Source organism: Xyrauchen texanus, chromosome 24 (genome assembly GCF_025860055.1).
Source record: "Xyrauchen texanus isolate HMW12.3.18 chromosome 24, RBS_HiC_50CHRs, whole genome shotgun sequence".
In the NCBI taxonomy this organism is placed as follows: Eukaryota; Metazoa; Chordata; class Actinopteri; order Cypriniformes; family Catostomidae; genus Xyrauchen; species Xyrauchen texanus.
Window position 1 is genome coordinate 4,535,271 of NC_068299.1, and position 21,684 is coordinate 4,556,954.

Here is a 21,684-nt window from a genome sequence, read left to right on the forward strand (position 1 = left end):
TGTCTCATAATTTAACAGAGTAAATTTGGTAAAAGTTACCAAAGATGTTTTTTTTTTGTGGTGGAAACTGGCTTCCACAGTAGTCTATAATTAAGCACAGCATTGACACAAACACACACACACACATCTTCTGTTTAGTCTCCGACACAACAAAACAACTCAACCAGCAGCTTTTGTAAGTGTTGACCCTGAGAGTTAATGAGATAGAGCCCAATACATTTTCCAAACCTGCTTCCGTAAAGTGTAAAGATGCTGTTCCAGTGCTCAGTCCTGTTTCATTAATAACTTACAGCCTGAGAGCAGCTCTTCAGCACCCGTTCATTCTTCAGACGTCTCCCAAACCACCAACTCAAGCTTTTAGGCCCTCCGTAAATAAATTCAACCTTTCTCCATAAGATTAATCAGCTACATTCCCTCTTTCACAAAACTAAAATGTCACCTCAACACCATCACAAAGCAAAATCTGCAACTAAATGATCTTGCTGTGCCCGTCGGCAAATCTCGCCTACATCACACTACAATGTGAGCGCAGTAGTTTTAAGCTTCATTTAAATAGTCTACACGATTGACATAAATTGAACACCTGTATAAGTTTAATGCTTTTGAAAAAAACAAAAACATGTAGGGTACTATAAGGATGTGCACAAGCAACAAGAAATGCAGAACAAAAAAACAAGTTAAAAGTGAGACCTGAAAGAGGAAGATACACAAAATCATTGCACTAGTGGTGTTAAATGGAGAGAAAAAGAAAAGAGTTTGGGAATCATAAGTGGGCAAAAGGGAAGAATTCATGATCCAAATATAGAGACGGCAACTGTAACCACCTGAGAAAGTGACGTTAAATGATTAATATGTTAAATGATTAATAGGGTTAGTTCTGCACCAAAGGTATAGCGTGCTACTCTGTTGCACAAAGATACTTTTAAAGGTGATGTTTCTACCCTCTGCATAACTTCAGCTTATGTAATTCTTTGTGTGAAATGTGAGATTTGAGAGAGCGGAATGGGAACCCCTGTGGTATACATGTTCCCCAGTGAGCATAACAACAATTATATCTACCTTTCATCTTTCAAAGGACAATAACAAAATCACCAGAGAGGATTGTGTCTGGAGTGTTTGCAGTTACATATATGTATTAAAATGGAAAAATTAGGAAGGAAAAAAAGAGACTCGTTGCTCTTGGTGACTGTACAAACAACCTTTTTCCTAAAATCATCCCAGTCTTTATAAAGAAAATCTGTGTATGGTTAGTTTCAAAGGATTTTTAATTATAAACTGCCAGTGTAAAAACAATAGTATAATTGATTCTTCGCTAAGCCCCGCCTTAAAAGTGCTTCTGACCAATCCTGTCTTAGCAACTGTTGCCCTGCTGCCATCACTCTGACACACGCTTACTATTTTCCAATGAGAGCCTATGGAAGTAATGCGTGTTTGAGTACTTTTAAGCAGGATTTTTTCAAAAATTAAAATTAAAAATGAAAACATGTTGTTGCCGGGTCATTTGTAATAGTGACACAAGTTACCCAGAGAGGATACATGCAGTGTTTTTCTTTCTTTTTTTTAAAATAATCTTTAAATAATTCCAGAGAAGAGCATGTTATGGACTGTTAACTCAAAGAAGTTACCAGAATTCAAAGAATTTGTGGTAATCAGTTACATACAACTTTTATGTTAATAAATTCCAAATTTAAGTAAGTGAAACCGTCAGGTTTTGATTCTGTACTATTTATGCATGCTAATTGTTCTTAACTTGAAAAAATAAGTAAGCAAACTCAAAGGGGTACATTTTAATGGCACTTAACTTTACATTTTGAGTAAACCACCATAAATATATATATTAAATTTTTTTTAATTTTTATTGCAACACAAATCAGTCATTTCCATCACTTTATTCACCCAAGTTAAGTCTGATAAGTGACTTGCTTAATAATGCATAAAGCAGTAAAAAAAAACTGCTTGGTAACGGTCCTCAACCTAAGCTCAAGCTCCACTCTTCACCGTAATGGTAACACCCAAAACTCCAACACAACAGAAACTATTCTAAATGGTAACAAAACATTAAACACTAACAAGTTTCCCCTTTGCATTCATTTGGCAAAAACACATAAAATAACAATTAATTTTAACATTTACTTTTCCTATCGGTCCCATACAAAGCATGCTGGGAACAAGAAATCCCCTGCAGTGGCAGAGCTCGGGGGCCACCATGGACCGAAGCCTGGCCACCCCATTGGCCACCCCACTTGTGATTGCTGTTTTAGTCTTTTTTTCTTTTTTTTTTTGGTAATTTTTTTGTAATTTTTTGGCACAACTTAGTTCTTTAGAGGTGAAATTATCTTAACATGTGTGCACTCCAAGGTCACCAAAACTCTCCGTCCCGGGTGTCATTGTATCCCCCTTTTTCTTTGACAAACAAAGGCGTGCATAGTCACAGCCCGGCCCCAACCCTCCTCCTCGTTACAGTCGCTCTTCATACCAGCCCACAGAAAAAATATTTATTTCATCCTGTTTTGGACTAGTAATCAGAAGGTTGCTGGTTCGATCCCCACAGCCACCACCATTGTGTCCTTGAGCAAGACACTTAACTCCAGGTTGCTCTGGGGGGATTGTCCCTGTAATAAGTGCACTGTAAGTCACTTTGGATAAAAGCGTCTGCCAAATGCATAAATGTAAAATGTAAATGAGTATGCTGGTATTAAGAGAACCTAAAAGAAACTGACTAAAAGTAAGAGTTTTTAAGTGTCTTGCTCATGTGTGGTGGTAGCTCACTGGGTTTTCGTCCTATTTAGGACTGGGGAATCCCAAATTTTGATTATAATATTAATTTATAAGATGAAAAAAATCTTATTTTAATGAAAAAAATGCTGTGAAATTATTTTTGAATAACATTAAAATGTTATATAACATTTTAAAGTAAAAAATCGATATAATTTATAATGATTATCATTACTTTTAGGCTTTATGCCTTCAAAAAGAAGCAACATTCACTGAAAGTATTGCAGTTCACCAAATGGATTTCCAAAGATCCAATAAAGCACACAACGGTAGGGTGGAGAAAGACAGAGAAAAGAAATGCAATTTTCTCTATTATTTGCTTTCATCTCAAATTCCCTCACATGGATGGAAAGGTTTCTTTCATTATGGAAATTGTCTGTATTGTGATGTGACTAAAACTGCTTCATTCTCACATTCACAGCAACGTTACTGCCTCATGTGCTTTTGTCATTCTCTCCCTCTCTTCATTAGCACTGTGCCATAATGAAGCAGCCCATGAGGAATACTGAGTGGCAGTGACCTTCATATAGACGTATAGAATGTTCTGGAACGCTCCAGCGCTCACATTAAACTCTTAATGGGACCTGTCTGTTTAAAAGTACATACAAACCCTGATTCATTAAAAGAAGTGGACCAGATTTTGAACTGTTAAAGAAAGGAGAAAGTCTTTGAAGGTGACTCAAATATGCTCAAACAATTCAAAGCCATTCAGTTTGTTTGGTCAGCAAATATTTTTCCAAATGTCATGATTGCCAATCTTCATTTGTAGAATGAAAAGAGTTTTAAAGGTGATAATACATGTTTGTGCATTTGTTTCTAACACCACAGCCTTAAAAACAAATCAAACACACTCTAAATCCCTGAATCATTTCATCTTCTTTTCAATTCAACACATACCTCAGTACAGTAGATGATCAACATTAGGAAACTGAGATAGTACAAATGACAGTTTGCCCTTCATTAGCCACATTAGCTTCAGTTCTCTCAGTATGATCATCACAGATGTTTGTTGACACTTGTGCATGTTAGGTCTAATGGATATAAAATGCTTATGTGTGATCTGTGTAGCTTACATAATGAATTATACAAATTTCAACACATTTATTTTCTCTCAGTAAAAACTAGGCCTAAATTTACCCCTTTCATCCCACGTCCACTGCTTTCCACACACATTTTAATTTTCTTACATAAGAAATGCATGAGGAATACATACACAATATATAAGGGTGTGATTACACTATAAGAAATAAATCAGCGGTGTAACTAGAATCTTCTGTGCCCCAGTAGCCCGTTGCAACCTAGAGCATGCAAGAATAAACTTAAAATACATGTAAATATAACAATGTAACATTGAAAATAGCATTGTAGCTTCTATAGCTAATGTACAGTATTTATGCATGTAAAAAGTCATGTGACATGCATGCAAACACATGCAACATCAGTAAGGACACCTACTTTGCTCCAAGGTCAATTAAGCTACTAAATAGTAGATTGCAAAATCATGAAAAATCATACAAGTCAGCTTGTACAAAAATGTACGACTTTTATTCGCATAGAGAAAATAGATGAACCAAAGAATAATATTATTACGATTTTTCCTAAATTTAACCCCTAATCCAAAATGCTTATTTTAATAGGAATATACATTTTGTGTACCACAGACGACCAAAAATGATTGAAAGGAGACGAGGGAGAAGTATTACAGGTTATTGACATACATCAGTCTTTGTTATTAAGATTTTTGATTCAATCTTATATATAATACAGAATTAACAAAATATATATCAACAGAATCAACTTTTAACCACTATTATTTCCCTTTCCCCCTCCCAAACCCCAAACCCACCCAGTCGCTCAACAAACATCCCTGTGGTCAAAGTTTGAATTACACACAAATAAACAAACAAACAAAAAATGAAATATTTGAGAACATAAAACTACAAAAATCAACTAATAAAGAGGAGAAAAAAAATTATATTCACATATGAGGGACTCTCCCTCACACCTACAGGGCAATTTAGAGTCTCCAATTCACTTAACCTGCATGTTTTTGGACTTGTGGGGGGAACCGAAGCACCTGGAGGTAACCCAAATGAACATGGGGAGAACATGCAAACTCCACTTAGAACGGCTCAGTTGAGCTAGGATGCAAACACAGTCCGAACCACTGAGCCACCCTGGTGCCCTACAAATTCCACAAAGTATGCAATTCACAATATCAACTCTCAATCATGTTTCTCTCCACATGATCCTCACCAAGAGCTCTCCAGAAAGGCCAAATAGTTGTCCCATTTCTTACCATACGGTCAAACTGTTCATATGGCATCTTTTCAAATGACGCCACCCTGCCCAACTCGGTGCACCATTCTTGAAATGAGGGAGCACCTTTTGACTTCCATCCTCTAAGAATTATTTGTCTGCCAATCTTTACACTAATTTGGACCCAGCTTTTGTATGTTTGTCACCTTCTTTAATAACCGCCCCATCAGTCTGGGGCAGAATTAAATTTGAGTATCTAAAACCTCACAAATAAAATTCTAAACTCTCAACCAGACTTCTAGAATCTTAGCACAGATACACATGGGCCATGTCATCCTTCAACTGACATCACCAGCAGGCAGGTGTGCCTTTTAGACCAATCTTAAACAATCTAGAGGGAGACCAGTAGAAATTATGCAAAATCTTAAACTGAATAAGGTGTACCCATGCATCCCAATACATGGTTTTAACATTTACATCCTCTGTAGTGTCAACGTTGCTCTAAAGGATCTACACACCTTTATATCACTATGATCAAAGATTGGATCCATTAAAAGATTGAAGTCTCCACTGCTTGTAGCTTCCCCTCAAGATCTATAAAAAGTTCTGATCATCAGCGTTGGGCGCATATATTTTAGACAAAATAAGATTGTTTCCCTGTATTTCAGCCAAAACAACAATGACTCTTCCTAAATGATCTTTGATCTGTTTGAGACATTTACATTTGAAACGTTTACTTATCAATGTGATGACTCCCCTGCTCTTACTCGAACCAGCACTACAAAACACACACCCACCCCATGACCTGCCAAGTTTTTCAGCTTCCTGTGGAGAAAGGTGTGTGTCTTTCTTCTTCCTTCTTTTATAGGGTGCCCCAGCCCATTAACTTTCCATGTGAGAGAAACATTTTACCTATATTAAAGTGAGACATGTTGACATGCCAAGAAAAATCGTGCACCCAAGGCTAAATTACAGTATATAGACCACTATCCAACATTGATGTAACCACAAAACCCTTAATAACCCACAAAACTGGAAAAAAAAATGTGCTTCAACCTCACGCATAGCAGTCCCAATTGGTGTCCATCACACGAAAATCTGACGGTCCTTGCCATGCATGCTCACAAGATTATCCACGACACTATTTCTACCAGATTGCTCAAGTTTGGTGATTTTTACACACACACACACACACACACACACACACACACACACACACACATATATATATATATATATGTATATTCTACTTAACATAAACCATGCCCCAGTAAACAATAACATCGAACCCACAAAGTGAACGAATAAGATCAACAGAAAGTAAACAAAGGGAGAGAAAAAAATAAGAGTCAGGCAGGAGCCAGTGGGCAGACAACAAAACAACAAACACTCTCAGGCTGCATCAGTAAAATACACAATGTATCTGTATTGTTGATCGAGTGCAGGCAAAATTACCCACTTACTCCATTGATTTAATGAAGGCCATTGCTTGCCGTTGGTATGTAAAAGTCTTGCGTCCATCTTTGGCATCAATTCTCAGCTTAGCAAAAAAAAGCAGTGCAAAGATTACCTTCTGTTGGTGCAGTACTTTTTTACACTCTTTGAATCCGTCCTACTTTGCATGTGCAGCTCTAGAAAAAAAATTATGATTTTGTGGTCGTCCCAGTACAGCTTGCCTTTATTTCTCACCACTCGTAGAACAAAGTCTCTGTCTGCCGACCGCAAGAATCTTGCCAGGATAAATCGGGAAGCTGACTGAAAACTCTGTGGGTCTGCTCAATTTCGAGCTGGCGGTCCGCTGTTTCAATCAATTCAGAATGAGCCCCTCTAAAACCTCACCATATATTGACCTGGCTTTCGCTCGAGGATTTCAATGAAACAGATATTATTACGTCTGCTCCGATTGTCCAAATCCTCTAGTTTTTCCCACACCCGTTCCACATCTGAGAGCCTGTAGCTCTCTTTTGGCTGGCTCCAGAAACTCAACCCGTTTTTCACTATCACTCATTCTTGTGATCACTCAATCACTGTATTGTCACTCAGGTGCAACAGTGGGTGAAAGTCTTGGGTGAAGTTCCGAGCAACATAGTGGTCATGACAATGTTGAGACATATACCAATTTATAATAAAAAGCTGATTTACACAATACAATTTACATATCTAATATACACATAATTACACACAACACAATTTACAAATAATAATATACAATGTGTAGTATATAATACACACAATATAGAACACACAGTATACAATAAAAAATAGTATATGTAAAATATACAGTAGGTTGCATTGTGCTGTGTTGATATTCAGGCTGTCAGTTGATAGTCAGTTGCCAGTGTGCTGTTAAGAGAGAATATAGCAGCAGCCAATCACAGCATCGACGAACTGCCTAACTACTATTGCAGCCCATGTAGAGTGTTTAGGCTCTCTCGGGTTGATGAGCTTATTTCCTCAACAATGACCACATGGACAAATACGTGGAAAAAAGTGGTAAAAGTTGAATTTCACAGTTGTTTCCAAGTGTTCACTGAATGATTATTAGATACATTGCTGGCAGTTATGGGTTGAGATGGGTGAAATGGGCCCTCACCACTTAACTATATTGTTTGTGTGTATTTAGTGTGTCAGTGTTTGTGTGTGTTGTCTTTTTCACTTTCTCTCCCTCTCTCTTGATTGCTCTTAGGTGTGGGGTAACCAGGTGAGCTAATAGTTGATGGGGCGCACTGGAGTGCAGAGTTTCGTTCAAGGGTGCTCAGGCACATTCCAGGTTCCCGCTGTTGGAGCAGAGAGATTGTGGTTGTCGCAGTCTGAATTTCGAAGTTCGCTGTTCTTTCAAATACAGAACTGTCAAGAAATGGGTCTGTGTTTCTGCTACTCTCGTCTTCCTGCATCTGTTATTGTATTTTATTTTTAAAGTGTAACACCCATCCACTGACGTACAGATGCAATCTTGTTTTATCGAAATCAAAACTTATATTTGGGCGAATTAGAATCAAAAACCTCTAAAAACTAAAGGCAAAAAGTTACTACTAGATCATCAGTCATGTTCTTAATCAAACCTCCTCGTGGTCGCTATAATGTGGTTTGCTCTTGGTGGGGCACGCGGTGAGTTGTGTGTGGATGCTGCGGTGAATGGGGTGAAGCCTCCACATGCGCTAGGTCTCAGGTAATGCACTCAACAAGCCATGTGAAAAGACCCGGATTGAGGCGAGTCACTACGCCACCATGAGGACTTAGAGTGCATTGGGAATTGGGCATTCTAAATTGAGGAGAAAAAAGGGATCAAATAAAAAAAATAGATGTTGGCAAATCAGTATCAAAATGGTTACTATGTAGTTCCAGTAGAAATTCAGTTGTATCACAAATTTATAGACATTTATAATTTGATAGTGACTCCAATTAATAAACTAGTACTTGTTGCAATGAAGCTTGTTCCCTTAATCCATAAGATCTACGCATTGGTGCTTGCTTTAGTGTTGCCAACCCTCATAGTCTGCATGCCACCCCATAACAAATTTCTAGATTTGCCCCTGCTGACTATTTCAAATTTGTTGACATCCTGCCCTCCCAGCATAGTTTAACAAACAAAACTATTCACTGGTTAATATTGCTTAAAATGATAATTGTAGCAAAGTTTAAGTGGCACTCGCATATGTGCAACCAACCCTTGCATAGCATCACATGACTCCCTACATTAGTCATTTGCAATAAAATGTTGGACAGGTGGCTAGCTAAAGTTTGATGACTGTACTATATCAATTTGAAATTCTGGTTGTCATACTTTTTCATAAGATCCAAGTCGTGTATCTCATGATTTCGCAATCTTGTACAAATTATTACGAGTTGTCATGAGACTTTGTTACACCCGCCTCTGTTGCAAACAGTGTTTCATGTTGACTTTAAGCTCTTGTTCTGCATAAAACACATGATTACTCTGATCAAATTGTAAGGTTTGAGTGGAAGCACAGATGTTGCACACTATACAACAGTTTGACAGTGATAAAGAATAATGCGGCTGTATGCAGACACATACACACACACACACACACACACACACACACACACACACACACACACACACACACCAGGATCTTGAAGTTGACATGACAGTCAGCCATGTCATGTCATAAATATTAATATGTTGAAGATGGTATGATGTCAGCACTTTTGTGGACGTCCCGTACATTCTGTACAGCAAAGCTTCAATGACATTGCAGATCTAGCTCTAATTCTGTGGAATGGATTTAAACATATTAACTTGTGTTAAACACAGCTGACAGTAATATACTAAAGATTTTGTTTTAGATTAATATTTAATAAATTAACACTTTACATTCAGATTATAAAAATTGCCTTTTCTGTAAAGTTTGATGTCATTGATGTCAAACACCATTACTTTCTCACGGGTGAAACTATCGATTATTATAACTACAGTATTTATTTAATAATGCCATGTAAGCATCCTGCTTCTCTTGTGTGTGTAAGAAGCTTTGGCAGAATCTCTCACAGTCTGACATTCCCATTTATAAAATGTTCACAGCTCGCATTGGCATGTGAGTGTTTCGTATCAGTGCTCATGCAGAAATGTGCAACAGCAAACACGAGTGAGTTACTTCAGTAATGAGATTAGATTGTGCTTGTCAGTCATAATCAAGCCTCACACTGAAGAAAAAATCAGGAGAACTCATCCCACACAAGTGCACCAAACTCTGTCCTATTTGGAGAACACACAGACTGCTGATTACGAGCAGCACAGCACATCTTTGTCTGTCACTATATGAGGGACCGTGAGTGATCTGCTATGCCACTTTGTCTCAATGAAAAAACTTTACATTTACATTTACATTTATGCATTTGGCAGAAGCTTTTATCCAAAGCGACTTACAGAGCCCTTGTTACAGGGACAATCCCCCCAGAGCAACCTTGAGTTAAGTGCCTTGCTCAAGGACACGGTGGTGGTGGCTGTGGGGATCAAACCGCGACCTTCTGATTACCAGTTATGTGCTTTAGCCCACTATGCCACCACTACTCCATGACTTGCCTATTATATATCTATTATGTTTACTTACTTTCAATTGTATGTTACTGCTTTTTTCTTTAATGTGCAGAGACAACTAAGCTATTTGTGTTTTATCTGACAAAATCATCCTGACAAATTAGTAGGTTAAACCAAAAGTAATTTTTAGAGGTTACTGCAGATCAAGTTTGTAAGCTACTCTATATCTAAAATTTGGGGGGATGCATCACTGTCAATAATTATGGTGGTTATTGCTCTGTTATGCGTTTCTTTTTTTGATGAATATAAAACAGAGAAGTAATGTCTCTCTCTTTGGCGTAGGCCCCATCTGGCGGTCCGAAGAAGTTGTACTCGGAACCGTCTTATCCTGCCGGAGATAGGAGGCAGGGGCGAGGAGCCTACCCCCATGCAGGACGGGACTCAACTGGTGGCGGTGGGGTGGTGGAGGTTGCCGTGTTAGCACACTGAAACAGCAACGTGATAGATTGTAAGCACACATATAAAGCAATGGCTTATGTGATTGGCTGGGAGTCTTTAGTTTAGACTTAAACTGAGTGAGTGTGTCTGAGTTCCGAACACAGCCAGGAAGTCTATTCCATAGTTTAGGAGCCAAATATGAAACTGCTCACCCTCCATTTGTGGATTTAGATTTTCTCGATATTGTTAACAGGCCGGAGCTTTGCGATCATAATGAGCACGATGGATTATAGCGTGACAGAAGGTCACTTGGTAATTTGGAGCTAGACCATTAAAAGCTTTGAAAGTAATTAACAGAAATTTAAAATTAATATGAAACTTAACTGGTAGCCAATGTAACAATGATAAAATGGGGCTGATGTTATCATTTTTCTTAGTTCTAGTTAGCACAATCGCTGCTGCATTTTGCACATAACCGAAGTTTATTCATTAAACTTGCAGGACATCCACCTAGTAATGCATTACAATAATCTAGTCTTGAGGTGATGAGACAATTCCTCGTTTACACAGACAAAGTGGTAGCTATCGGATAAAGAGGACCTAAACCAAGCTAATGGTTGTCCACAAATGCCAACATAAATCTCAAGCCTATTCAAGAGAATGTTGTGATTTATGATGTCGAAGGCAGCACTAACATCTAAAAGCACTTCTGGGGTGCTGTGGAAGACAGATGCGCAATTCCAATTTTGTTTCTGATGATTTTGACATTATCAGTAAAGAAATTCATAAAGTCCTTACAACTGTGCTGCGATGAAATATCTGGTTCAATAGAAGTTTTATTCCTAATCAATTTAGCCACAGTACTGAATAAACACCTAGGACTGTTGTGGTTATTTTCTATGAGTTTATTCAAATATGCAGACATGGCAATTTTATAGCCTGTCCGTAAATAGAGACACTATCCTTCCATGCACCTCTAATTTTGTATTCTTCCACTTGCGCTCCATTTTCCGAGCTGCTCTCTTGAGATCATGAGTGTGATGACTTGAGATCATGAGTGGGATGCTGGGATTTTAATTGAAGGGGGCAACACTATCTACTGTGCTAGAAAAGACTGTATACATATTTTCTGTGACAACATCAAGTTCATCAAACTTTTTGGCGTACTGAATATTTGATATAATTCTGGAATGTCTGACGCTCTGGCACCAGAAATGCATTGAACAATAGTAGCTGGAGTCTCTATTGCCACGTTCCTTACAATAGAGTCACAAATAACAAGGGCGCTTTCAACATGATTCTCAGTGGGTGCATCACTGAGTGGGGAGAATCGATTGGAAACCCTAACAGGAATGGAAGAGTGGTGCTGCTTTGCTGAGCAAGTATGCTGCCGAGATGTCACCCAAACACCCTGCTGCAGGGGCTCTACAGCCGGAACCAAATTGTGTGTGTTGCTCACTGTACTACCCGCATCCGAAACAATATCTACTGGCTTCGCTTTCTCACTGACCTCCACTAGCATTCGGATGCGTGTCTCTAACTCATTAAACTTCTCCGCCAGCCTGACTAATTCCTTACATTTTTCACATGTGAATCCCTCACTGCTGACAGAAGAAGCTCTAGTAAACGTTTGTCATGCAATGCACGAAGCAATAATATGAGAGGTTATCATTACCTACCGCAGTTGTTTGTTTTTGTTGTGGTGGTGTTTTTTTTATCAATGGGGGTCTGAGATCGATGTGAGTCCCTCACACAGTTGTTGTTTTTGTTGAGGTGGTTCCGATCACTGGTGGTTTCAGATTGATGCAATGAACCGTGTAAAAAATGTGTGCGGTGAAGCACCCAGTTTAATTGCGATAAAGTGGAAAGGTGGGTGTGTATGGTAAAATGCACATAGTTGTATCGCTTTAAAATTCTCAAAGATTCAAAGAACAATCCCAAGCGCACTAAATTGTAATTTATTGTTCAAAAAATTGTCAGGTAACATAAAAAATGTGTTTCATGCAGAAATATCTAAATTATCTGGTTTTATTCAAATGAAAATTCTAGTTTAATCTGTATTAATCAACCTGACAAATTATAGTACACCAACGAAAGTAATTTAGATCAAGTAGAAATTGATTCATAACAGTTGGAGGATACCACGTTTTTCAGTGTTAAGAGAGACAGTCACATGTCCAGAGAGAGAGAGAGAGAGAGAGAGAGAGAGAGAGAGAGAGAGGTCTTTTTCCACACATACACACACTCGTTCAGTCAGTGTGAAGCCGTTCAATCCAGCAGCAGCACGTTGTTATAAATAGCAGCCGTGTGAAAATCTTCCAACTCAGTATCAAAAAGATTCGTTTGAAATTCGTTGCATCAACATCCGATTCTGAACGTTAAAATGCCGCTCATGACTCGAGTGCGACCGGTTGATGTCGAGCGCTGTCCGTGGTGCTGAAATCACACGAGCGCATGAGATTTCACATCCAGCCTGAGTGGAAAGGATGAGGGGCTTTTTATTGCCCACACCGCTGCTCATATTGAGCTGTTTTGGTGCATCGTGGGTCTTAGCTGGTGAGTTCATGTCATCAATACGGATTTAATGGGTATTGTTGCATGTCGGACGACGTTCAATGGGGCTTTACAAGATACTTGTGCGGTCACTTTTTGCATGCATCTTGCAAGTCAGTGTGTTTCAGTGCAATGCAATGCATATATAATGATACATGATATCATTAAATATACATGCATGATACAATGCATATACAAATGACACATTTGTAGCTGTGAGGAGAGCCTTTGAAATCACAACTCCATCAAATTTTGTTGGGCACGAGGCAAGTAAGCTGATGTGCAATGTTAATGTAGAGCCACTGAACCAAAATATCATACCTATAATACACACCTGTTGCACCACACACACACGTTGTTTGTGTGTGTGTGTGTGTGTGTGTGTGTGTGTGTGTGTGTGTGTGTGTGTGTGTGTGTGTGTGTGTGTGTGTGTGCGTGTATTTATCACTTTGTGGGGACCAAATGTCCCCATAAGGATAGTAAAACCCGAAATTTTTGACCTTGTGGGGACATTTTGTCAGTCCCCATGAGGAAAACAGCTTATAAATCATACTAAATTATGTTTTATGAAAATGTAAAAATGCAGAAAGTTTTCTGTGAGGGTTAGGTTTAGGGGTAGGGTTAGGTTTAGGGGATAGAATATAAAGTTTGTACAGTATAAAACCATTATGTCTATGGAAAGTCCCCATAAAACATGGAAACACAACATGTGTGTGTGTGTGTGTGTGTGTGTGTGTGTGTGTGTGTGTGTGTGTGTGTGTGTGTGTGTGTGTGTGTGTGTGTGTGTGTGTGTGTGTGTCATGGTGCCAACCTGCCAAGTGCCAACCTAAACAAATTTACCTTGGGGAGCTATTTCTACCCAATTTAACCTTTAAAATTAATTGTGTTGGTGTAACCTAATATTCGTGTTGATTTGGCAATGTTGCATGATATTTTGTCCTTGAATAAAATACTAATAATTGCAACAACAACATTAACAAAAAGAAAAAAGTTTACTTGTTTATTAACAAAAAAGAGGGTAAAGGTAGTTACAGTGAGGCACATACAATGGAAGTGAATGGGGCCAGTCCATATATGTTGAATATATATAGTTTCATAAGTATAGCCAGAATAGCCAGTCAGTCTAAAAAAAAAAAGATTTTAAACATTATACACGTTAACGTGATTTGTGTGCGATTAAATCACTTACTAACTTTATCTGCATAAAGTTATATCCAATACACAGGATCACAGGGTTTCGTTGTCATGACAACAAAGTTGTAGTATTGCATGTACTGTAACTTTCCACAGAAATAGTAAATAAGCAATTCTATCACACTAAAATCCTGTTAACATGTAGGGTCAATGGGCCCGTGGGGTAAAAGGCTCCTTTGATTATATTTTCTCCCATTGCACTAAATAGCATGTTACAAAGTATGTAGCTAATGAATATGCTGGAAATGATCACATTTATTTTGAGACAATCTACTTATTTATTATATTACATTTTGTTAAAGGTGATTATATATATATAAAAAATGCAATAATTCTTCAGTAAGTGAAAGGATAGTATTTGGGGAAAAAGGCCCCCCTGTCATAGGGGCTAAAGGCCCTTATTAAACACATTGTTTTTCTTAAGTGAGGTGAATAGATTTATTATGAAAAGTGGCCTTGCATTGACTGATCCAATCACAATTGAGATTCATTTGTTTATAGAATACTTGAGATGAAAATGTCAAAATGTGATTGAAATGAACAAGAAATCATGCACCCCTTTCCGAAGTAGTTATTTTGAATAAGCATTATCTTAATTTGTTACTCAAAAAAGCATCTATCTGTCTCTAAAGTATTTGTTTAAGTTGAAAAATTGTTCCCTATAATGACGAGTATGGGATAAAAGGCTCCCTTGACACCTTTATAAATGAAGAATTTTATACAAAACAGCTTTCTGTTGTTATTTCTTCTCATGTGCATTATTTTTATTATTTGATTTATTTTTCCTCCATCAATTGTCCATACAATTATATGTATTTCTTGAATCTTGATACACATTTTTGACCAGAGAAAGAGCTAATTTTCCCTAAGGTGTTCCTTTAGCCCCTTTGTACCCTATAATGTGTGGCTATACTTTTGAAACATAGTGTATTTTAGCCTTTATGGACCGTCCCAATAACTTCCATTGAAAGTGTCTTACAGTAACTGCAATTTTTGCTTTTTTTAAGGTAGGCATGAGTCGAATACATTTAAATATATATATATATATATATATATATATATATATTTTTTTTTTTTTTTTAATTTTTATTTTATTTATTTATTTATTTATTTATTTATTTATTTTTGTGGAAATCAACATTATGCCACAACAGCTGTCATCTAAAAGGATACCTGGAATATTGCTTTAATTTAGATGTAACACATCAATCACATTTTGACATACAGTAGGACATCAGTTGGGTTTCTCAACAAAGGAGATTTCAGATTTTACAGTCCTCATTGAGTTACCGATTTGTGCTAACTGAGTTTGAAGGATATGTATATTATGTGGTCAAAGTGCAATTACAGCAAGACAATGTCAGACACATTAATGTTTCTGTACTGCATAAGTGTCCCCACCTAATTTAAGCATGACACATTTATGCCGCACTATAAAGAAGCTTCATCTAATGCAGACGAAGCTAGCAACATAATAAATCCAAACTACGGCAGACACATCAACTGAAGTGGCTATAAATTTTACATCTTAATGTACCACATTCAACCTCTAGTAAAGAGGAACAAGCCGTGAATCAGGATGTAAACTGACTTCTGGCAGGCAGAGACTGTCAGATCATGGATGCTTTTAGAGGTTCCAGTGACAGGATCCACGGAAAGGCTGAGCTTTTAGTAGAAAACAGATGTGTGTTTCCTTAAGGGAAAAGGACATTAAACACAAGTCCAGGTCTCCCACATTGCTGACGCAACATGCTTCCGGTTGTGCCACAGGGGAAGGTAATGGGATATGCTGCTTGTCAGTGAGTCGGCATAATGTGGCCGATCCTAGGGGACTGGAAGTTTTCGGAAACAACATGCCGACTTCCCGTGTGATCATCTTGGTTTCCTACATAAAACAAATCCTTGACTTCCACCACATGGCAGAATGCAGAAGTTTGCAGGCTTACAAAAGTCAACATAAAATACAAATGTACCCTTTGTTAATGCACGTTAATGCAAGTTTCTGGTCTTAATGTGCACAGTTCATCTGTGCATGTTATTAAAAAAAAAGTGTTTGTCTTTGTAATCTTCCATCAAAATGTAATGACATACGTTTTGGCTGATATCTAAACCATAAGGTTCCTTTTTGGTACAGTCTGTAACGTCCACTTTTCATGCTCCCATCATTTCCTCGTGAAGAATGTCAATTCCCTCCATGCATTTTTCTTTCACTGAATAATCTGTTTTACTCGGAAATACATCAGATTATAAAAGTAAAATGTGTTGCAAATGGCATTTCACATTGACATTATTCTAGTATATTGATTTCACGATGTTATATTGTAAGAAATGAATTCTTTGTAATCAATTAGCTGCAAATGTATTTAGATAAATACATTGCAATGATTTCTAAATCACTGTCAAATGATAGTAAAATGGCAAAGTAAATGGAATTCTTAAGTGTGTGTGTGTGTGTGTGTGTGAGCGTGTATTTATCACTTTGTGGGGACCAAATGTCCCCATAAGGATAGTAAAACCCGAAATTTTTGACCTTGTGGGGACATTTTGTCGGTCCCCATGAGGAAAACAGCTTATAAATCATACTAAATTATGTTTTTTGAAAATGTAAAAATGCAGAAAGTTTTCTGTGAGGGTTAGGTTTAGGGGTAGGGTTAGGTTTAGGGGATAGAATATAAAGTTTGTACAGTATAAAAACCATTATTTCTATGGAAAGTCCCCATAAAACATGGAAACACAACATGTGTGTGTGTGTGTGTGTGTGTGTGTGTGTGTGTGTGTGTGTGTGTGTGTGTGTGTGTGTGTGTGTGTGTGTGTGTGTGTGTGTGTGTGTGTGTGTAAAATGATGCTTCATTCATATTTAAACAGTAAGTGGATGTTATTGCTCCCAGAATACCCTTCTCCAGTCCATAGGAAAGTCTATTTATGTCAAGCGTCAAGAGCAACTGTTTGCTACTACTTTTAATTGATTGGATCGTTAGAAGTGGGCATGACATTCTAGAGTGGTTGGAGGGGAGGGGTTGAAAAGTAAGATGTATTTGTGACATCAGCCAAAAAGGAAAGTTGTTTAAGAGGCAGTGCAAGTTATTATATTTGATGAAAGTTTTTTCTTTTAATTACAGTATTTATAATATTATGCACTGATGAATCATGCACAGTAAGACTATTTAATGTGCATTTCATACATCAACAGGGTTAATTTTGATTCAGTGTTGATATTAACACCTCTTTTATGCACTGCTCTCTTGACCTGAGAGAAATTTAACTGGCCAAAAAGAAAAAAGATATATTTTTAAATGTACTCTGTGTGTTTCTCAGACGGCCTGGCTGCTCCAGTGAATGTGTCCATCAGAGATCTAAAGGCCAGCTCTGCTGTGGTGACATGGGACACACCGGATAGGGAGTCCGTCATCGGGTTTGCCATCACACAGCAGGTAATCAGAGTCAGAATTTCAAAAGATTCATAATATGAGGAAAAGGGTTTAAAAAAAGAGTAAAGTTTCTTAAATAGTGAGGCAAACAATTTAATAATAAAAAAGACAGATAAAGCTAAAGGTAAAGATGTTTGGAGATCATATGCACTGCAGAAAAACTTAAATTATCACCTGTCGTCATGGTGACATCCAACTCTGCTTCCATTTTCATTAGTTATCAGCCAAAAGAAAGCGAGCAAAAGACATAGAGAAAGCAAAGACCTCTTGTTACAGGACTCTTGTTATTGTTATTAAATAGTCATTTATGCCAACCCCATTTTTTTCCATTATTAAACACAATTTCATAAAAAAAAACATGGATAGTGATGTATACTGTCAAGCTCCAATGAGGACAAAAAGCACCATAAATTACCATAAAAGTTGTTTATACAACTCGTGTGCTATATTCCAAGGCTTCTGAAGCCAAACGATAGCTTTGTGTGAGGAACAGACCAAATGTAAGCTATTATTAACTGAAAATCTTCCCTTCTGCCACAGCTCTCAAATCTCATTCACGCTAGGTCAATAAATAAATGATTTTAGAAGCATCACACCAGGTTTCATATTATTGACACTAAATGTCATTGATTCTCACGTTATGTGACTAGGGTTGATGACTTTTCATCATGCGAATATGGGAGTTGTCTGAGTGCTTCAATACCAGATGGGGGTTCCCCTCAACCGTTTCGCCGTCTGACCGCTGGTGGATGGAGTCCCCTTGAGCATTGTGCCGCTTGGGACGTTTCACTGTGCAACCCGGGTGGGCCGGCCCGTACACAGGGAGGGGGTCCAACTCAAGTGTCTCATTGTTAAGGCCAATAGGCCTCCAGAAGGGACATATAGATTCTGGCTAAAATTAAGGACGGCCAGACTAATGCGGAACAGTTGGCAACCAAAAACGTAGCAATTTTGAATGTCTGCAACTCTTATTATGTGCAATAAAATGACTTGAGAGCTGAAAGGAAGAATAAAATAGAGCGATTTATTTTAGTTGTGAACTATTCCATTAAATTGTACTTCCCTTGTTTTCTTATTCATGACATTATTGCTCATTTAGCACATTATACAGCACCTACAGTATATGTTTATTTCTATGTTGAAAAAGACAGATCTGGCTGAATATGTATTTATCTTTTATTTTTTCTATCCATAACAGATAAAAGACGTTCGCATGCTGCGTTTCATCCAGGAAGTCAACACTACCACGAGGAGCTGTGCTTTGTGGGACCTGGAAGCAGATACAGATTATATTGTGCATGTTCAATCCATCGGTATAATTGGAGCGAGCCCTCTCAGTGAAACGCTTTATTTTAAAACCCCGAAGGAAGCTGAAACACAGGCCTCTAAAAGCAAAGGTAAACACAAATTAAAGGGATAGTTCACCCCCCCCAAAAAATAAAAATTGTGATATCATTTACTCACCCTCATGTTGTTGCAAATCCCTTATGACTTTCTTCTGTGGCACACAAAAGTGCCTAACATTTATTTCTAAAATCTCCTTTTGTGATCCGCAGAAAGAAAGTCATACAGGATTGAAACAAAATGAGGGTGACGGAAATGAGGACAGAATTTACATTTTGGGGTGAACTATCACTTTAACATACTGTCTGTACTGTACACCTGGCAAGACACACGCTGGAATAAAATGTAATTTGTATAAATCAATAGATTCAAAAACTCACAAAAACTCATGAACTGAAAGAGATTCAACCTTTGACGTCAGACCACAAACAAAATTTTGTAATCAGCACTTAGTAGCACAACTGGATGGTAGTTACAGGTGTCATTTATTCTTATTAGCAAAGTATGTAATAAAGATTATGTGAATGTATGGATATTTCTTCACAGATGAAGTCATGATGGAGGAAGTGGGACAGAGCACTCAGCTCAGGGCAGGAGAAATCATCATTATTGTGGTGGTTCTGGTAATGTGGGCAGGTGGGTACTGAAACAGTTCTGCTTTAATACAAATTCTGAAAATGACTATTAACAGCAACTATTAATTAATTGCATATGTAGTGCAATTAGTCAGTGGTTATCAACTGGTTTTGCTTCAGGACATAGATTTTACATATCAATTGAAAACCTAACACAGTTTTAAAATTGTTTATCGTACAATAGTGAACAAAAATGTATTTTATTAATATCATCATGAATATATAAGCCCAATAATATGCTAAATTGTTGCACATTGTTATTTGTGATGTTCCTCATATATGACACTTTGAATAAACGCATCTGCTTAATTATTAAAAGTAAATGTAAATGCACAATTATTAACACAACGTAGGCTGAATGGGAATGTTTTGCATTTCCTTACAACCTTGTTTAGTTTTAAAATGGTTTTGAGGATGAAGGCATGTGCCGCATGCCTTCTGTGTTGGCATCTTCTTCCTAATTTGCCAAGTTACAGATGAATATGTGCCAAAATAAAACAACTGACGTCAACACAAAAGATATAGAAAGCTTTTTTAAAAGCTTAGTTGCAAATGTACCGTATTATTTGCATTTAGCATTGTTTATTGCCTGTTGTCCCCGACCCTATCAGAACAAACCTGCAACCCATTTTATAAGCAATATACTAAAGCAATCCTGGTTAACTGAATTACATATTGATCTTTCTTTTCAATAATAATAGTTTGTTTTTGGCATTGCACATTTTGTCTTTGTTTCTCTCCAGGTGTGATAGCACTCTTTTGCCGTCAGTATGACATCATCAAAGACAACGAGCCAAACAATAACAAGGATAAAGCCAAAAACTCATCAGAATGCAGTACCCCCGAGCACACAACAGGGGGACTGTTGCGGAGTAAGGTATAACCACTACCACTCGAGAGTCCGGTCGACACTAGGCAAGTGAAGTGCACCAAATCGTAATTCCAATCAGCCTCCATTAGCATTTAGGTTTTTATCTGTTAATCAAACAATCAGTAAACACAGTTTTCTCCTTGATATTGTTTAAATATATAGAAATCTTACAATAAGCCTACATCTCATCTCTTCTCATCATTCAGCTTTTGTCATCATTTTGGAATGTGAATGTAAAGAAATTACACTATTTATAGTAGTATTTAAACAACTATTTAAACAACAACTGGATGACAAAATCTCTATAATCTCTATATAGTTTCTCCTAAAGTAACAGATCTGAAAAATTATTGCTCGACTCATTACTCCATGTTCTCTACAGAGGTGTATAAAATACTGAGAAATTATACTCAGAGGAAGTATGGATACTGTCAAATTGTCACCTATTTAAAGGGGTCATGACATGAGGAATCAAATTTTCCTTGATCTTTTCACATATCAGTGGTCATTGTGCTATAAATACATACTGTAAGTTTCAGAACTGAAAACTTCCTCCTTAATAGAAAAATAGCATTTATTTGAACCAGACTGTTGAAATGGTTCGTTTGGAATTTGTGGAACTTGTGATGTCATAAGGACCAAAATACATTTGCATAATGACTGCCTCCAGCAAGACATCGATGCCTATTTTTAGTCATTACACCATTGGCCCCGTCCACTAGTGTTCACAGTCAGTCACAGGTGAAGAGGAGAGAGATGGGCCTGTTATGGAAGATTAATCTACAGCAAAGGGGGCTTAAACAGTACGCCTTCATGTGCCCATCTGGATAAAAAACAATTCCACACTAGATGAACGGCTTTGACCGGTATCATGCAACTTGCGCCATATCAAGTTTAAACGCTATATAACAGACCTGTGCTATATTAAATTGTTGGTCTTTTGTAACCATGCACTATATACTTTTATATAGTGTTTCCGGCACGTGATACATTTATTTGAAAATAAATTGAGCAATCTTTAAATGGTGTTCTCATTCTGAATTAAAAACAATTTGAAGAATTAAAATGTATGTGGAATATGGCCTTTTAAAACTAAGTAAACAAAATTCAGTAACATTTTACAATAAGTTTCCAATTGCTAACATTAATTAACATGAACAAACAATGAACAATACTTTTCTATATTTA

The 21,684-nt window shown here is 37.4% G+C and overlaps 1 protein-coding gene across 1 annotated transcript; it reads left to right on the plus strand.

Moving 5' to 3' along the window:
* Positions 1-12,771: 12,771 nt before the first annotated feature.
* Positions 12,772-20,508, plus strand: LOC127618166 (fibronectin type III domain-containing protein 5-like). Its single transcript, XM_052090463.1, has 5 exons — positions 12,772-13,027; positions 17,534-17,649; positions 18,845-19,043; positions 19,537-19,626; positions 20,369-20,508. Exons 1-5 carry the CDS (start codon positions 12,958-12,960, stop codon positions 20,506-20,508), a joined length of 615 nt encoding a protein of 204 aa, XP_051946423.1. The 5' UTR covers positions 12,772-12,957.
* Positions 20,509-21,684: the final 1,176 nt, after the last annotated feature.

Coding starts and splice junctions, on each gene's coding strand:
- LOC127618166 (XM_052090463.1), top strand. CDS start 12,958: ATGAGGGGCTTTTTATTGCCCACACCGCTGCTCATATTGAGCTGTTTT. Junction 13,028..17,533: donor TGCATCGTGGGTCTTAGCTG/GTGAGTTCATGT, acceptor TGTGTTTCTCAG/ACGGCCTGGCTGCTCCAGTG. Junction 17,650..18,844: donor GGTTTGCCATCACACAGCAG/GTAATCAGAGTC, acceptor TATCCATAACAG/ATAAAAGACGTTCGCATGCT.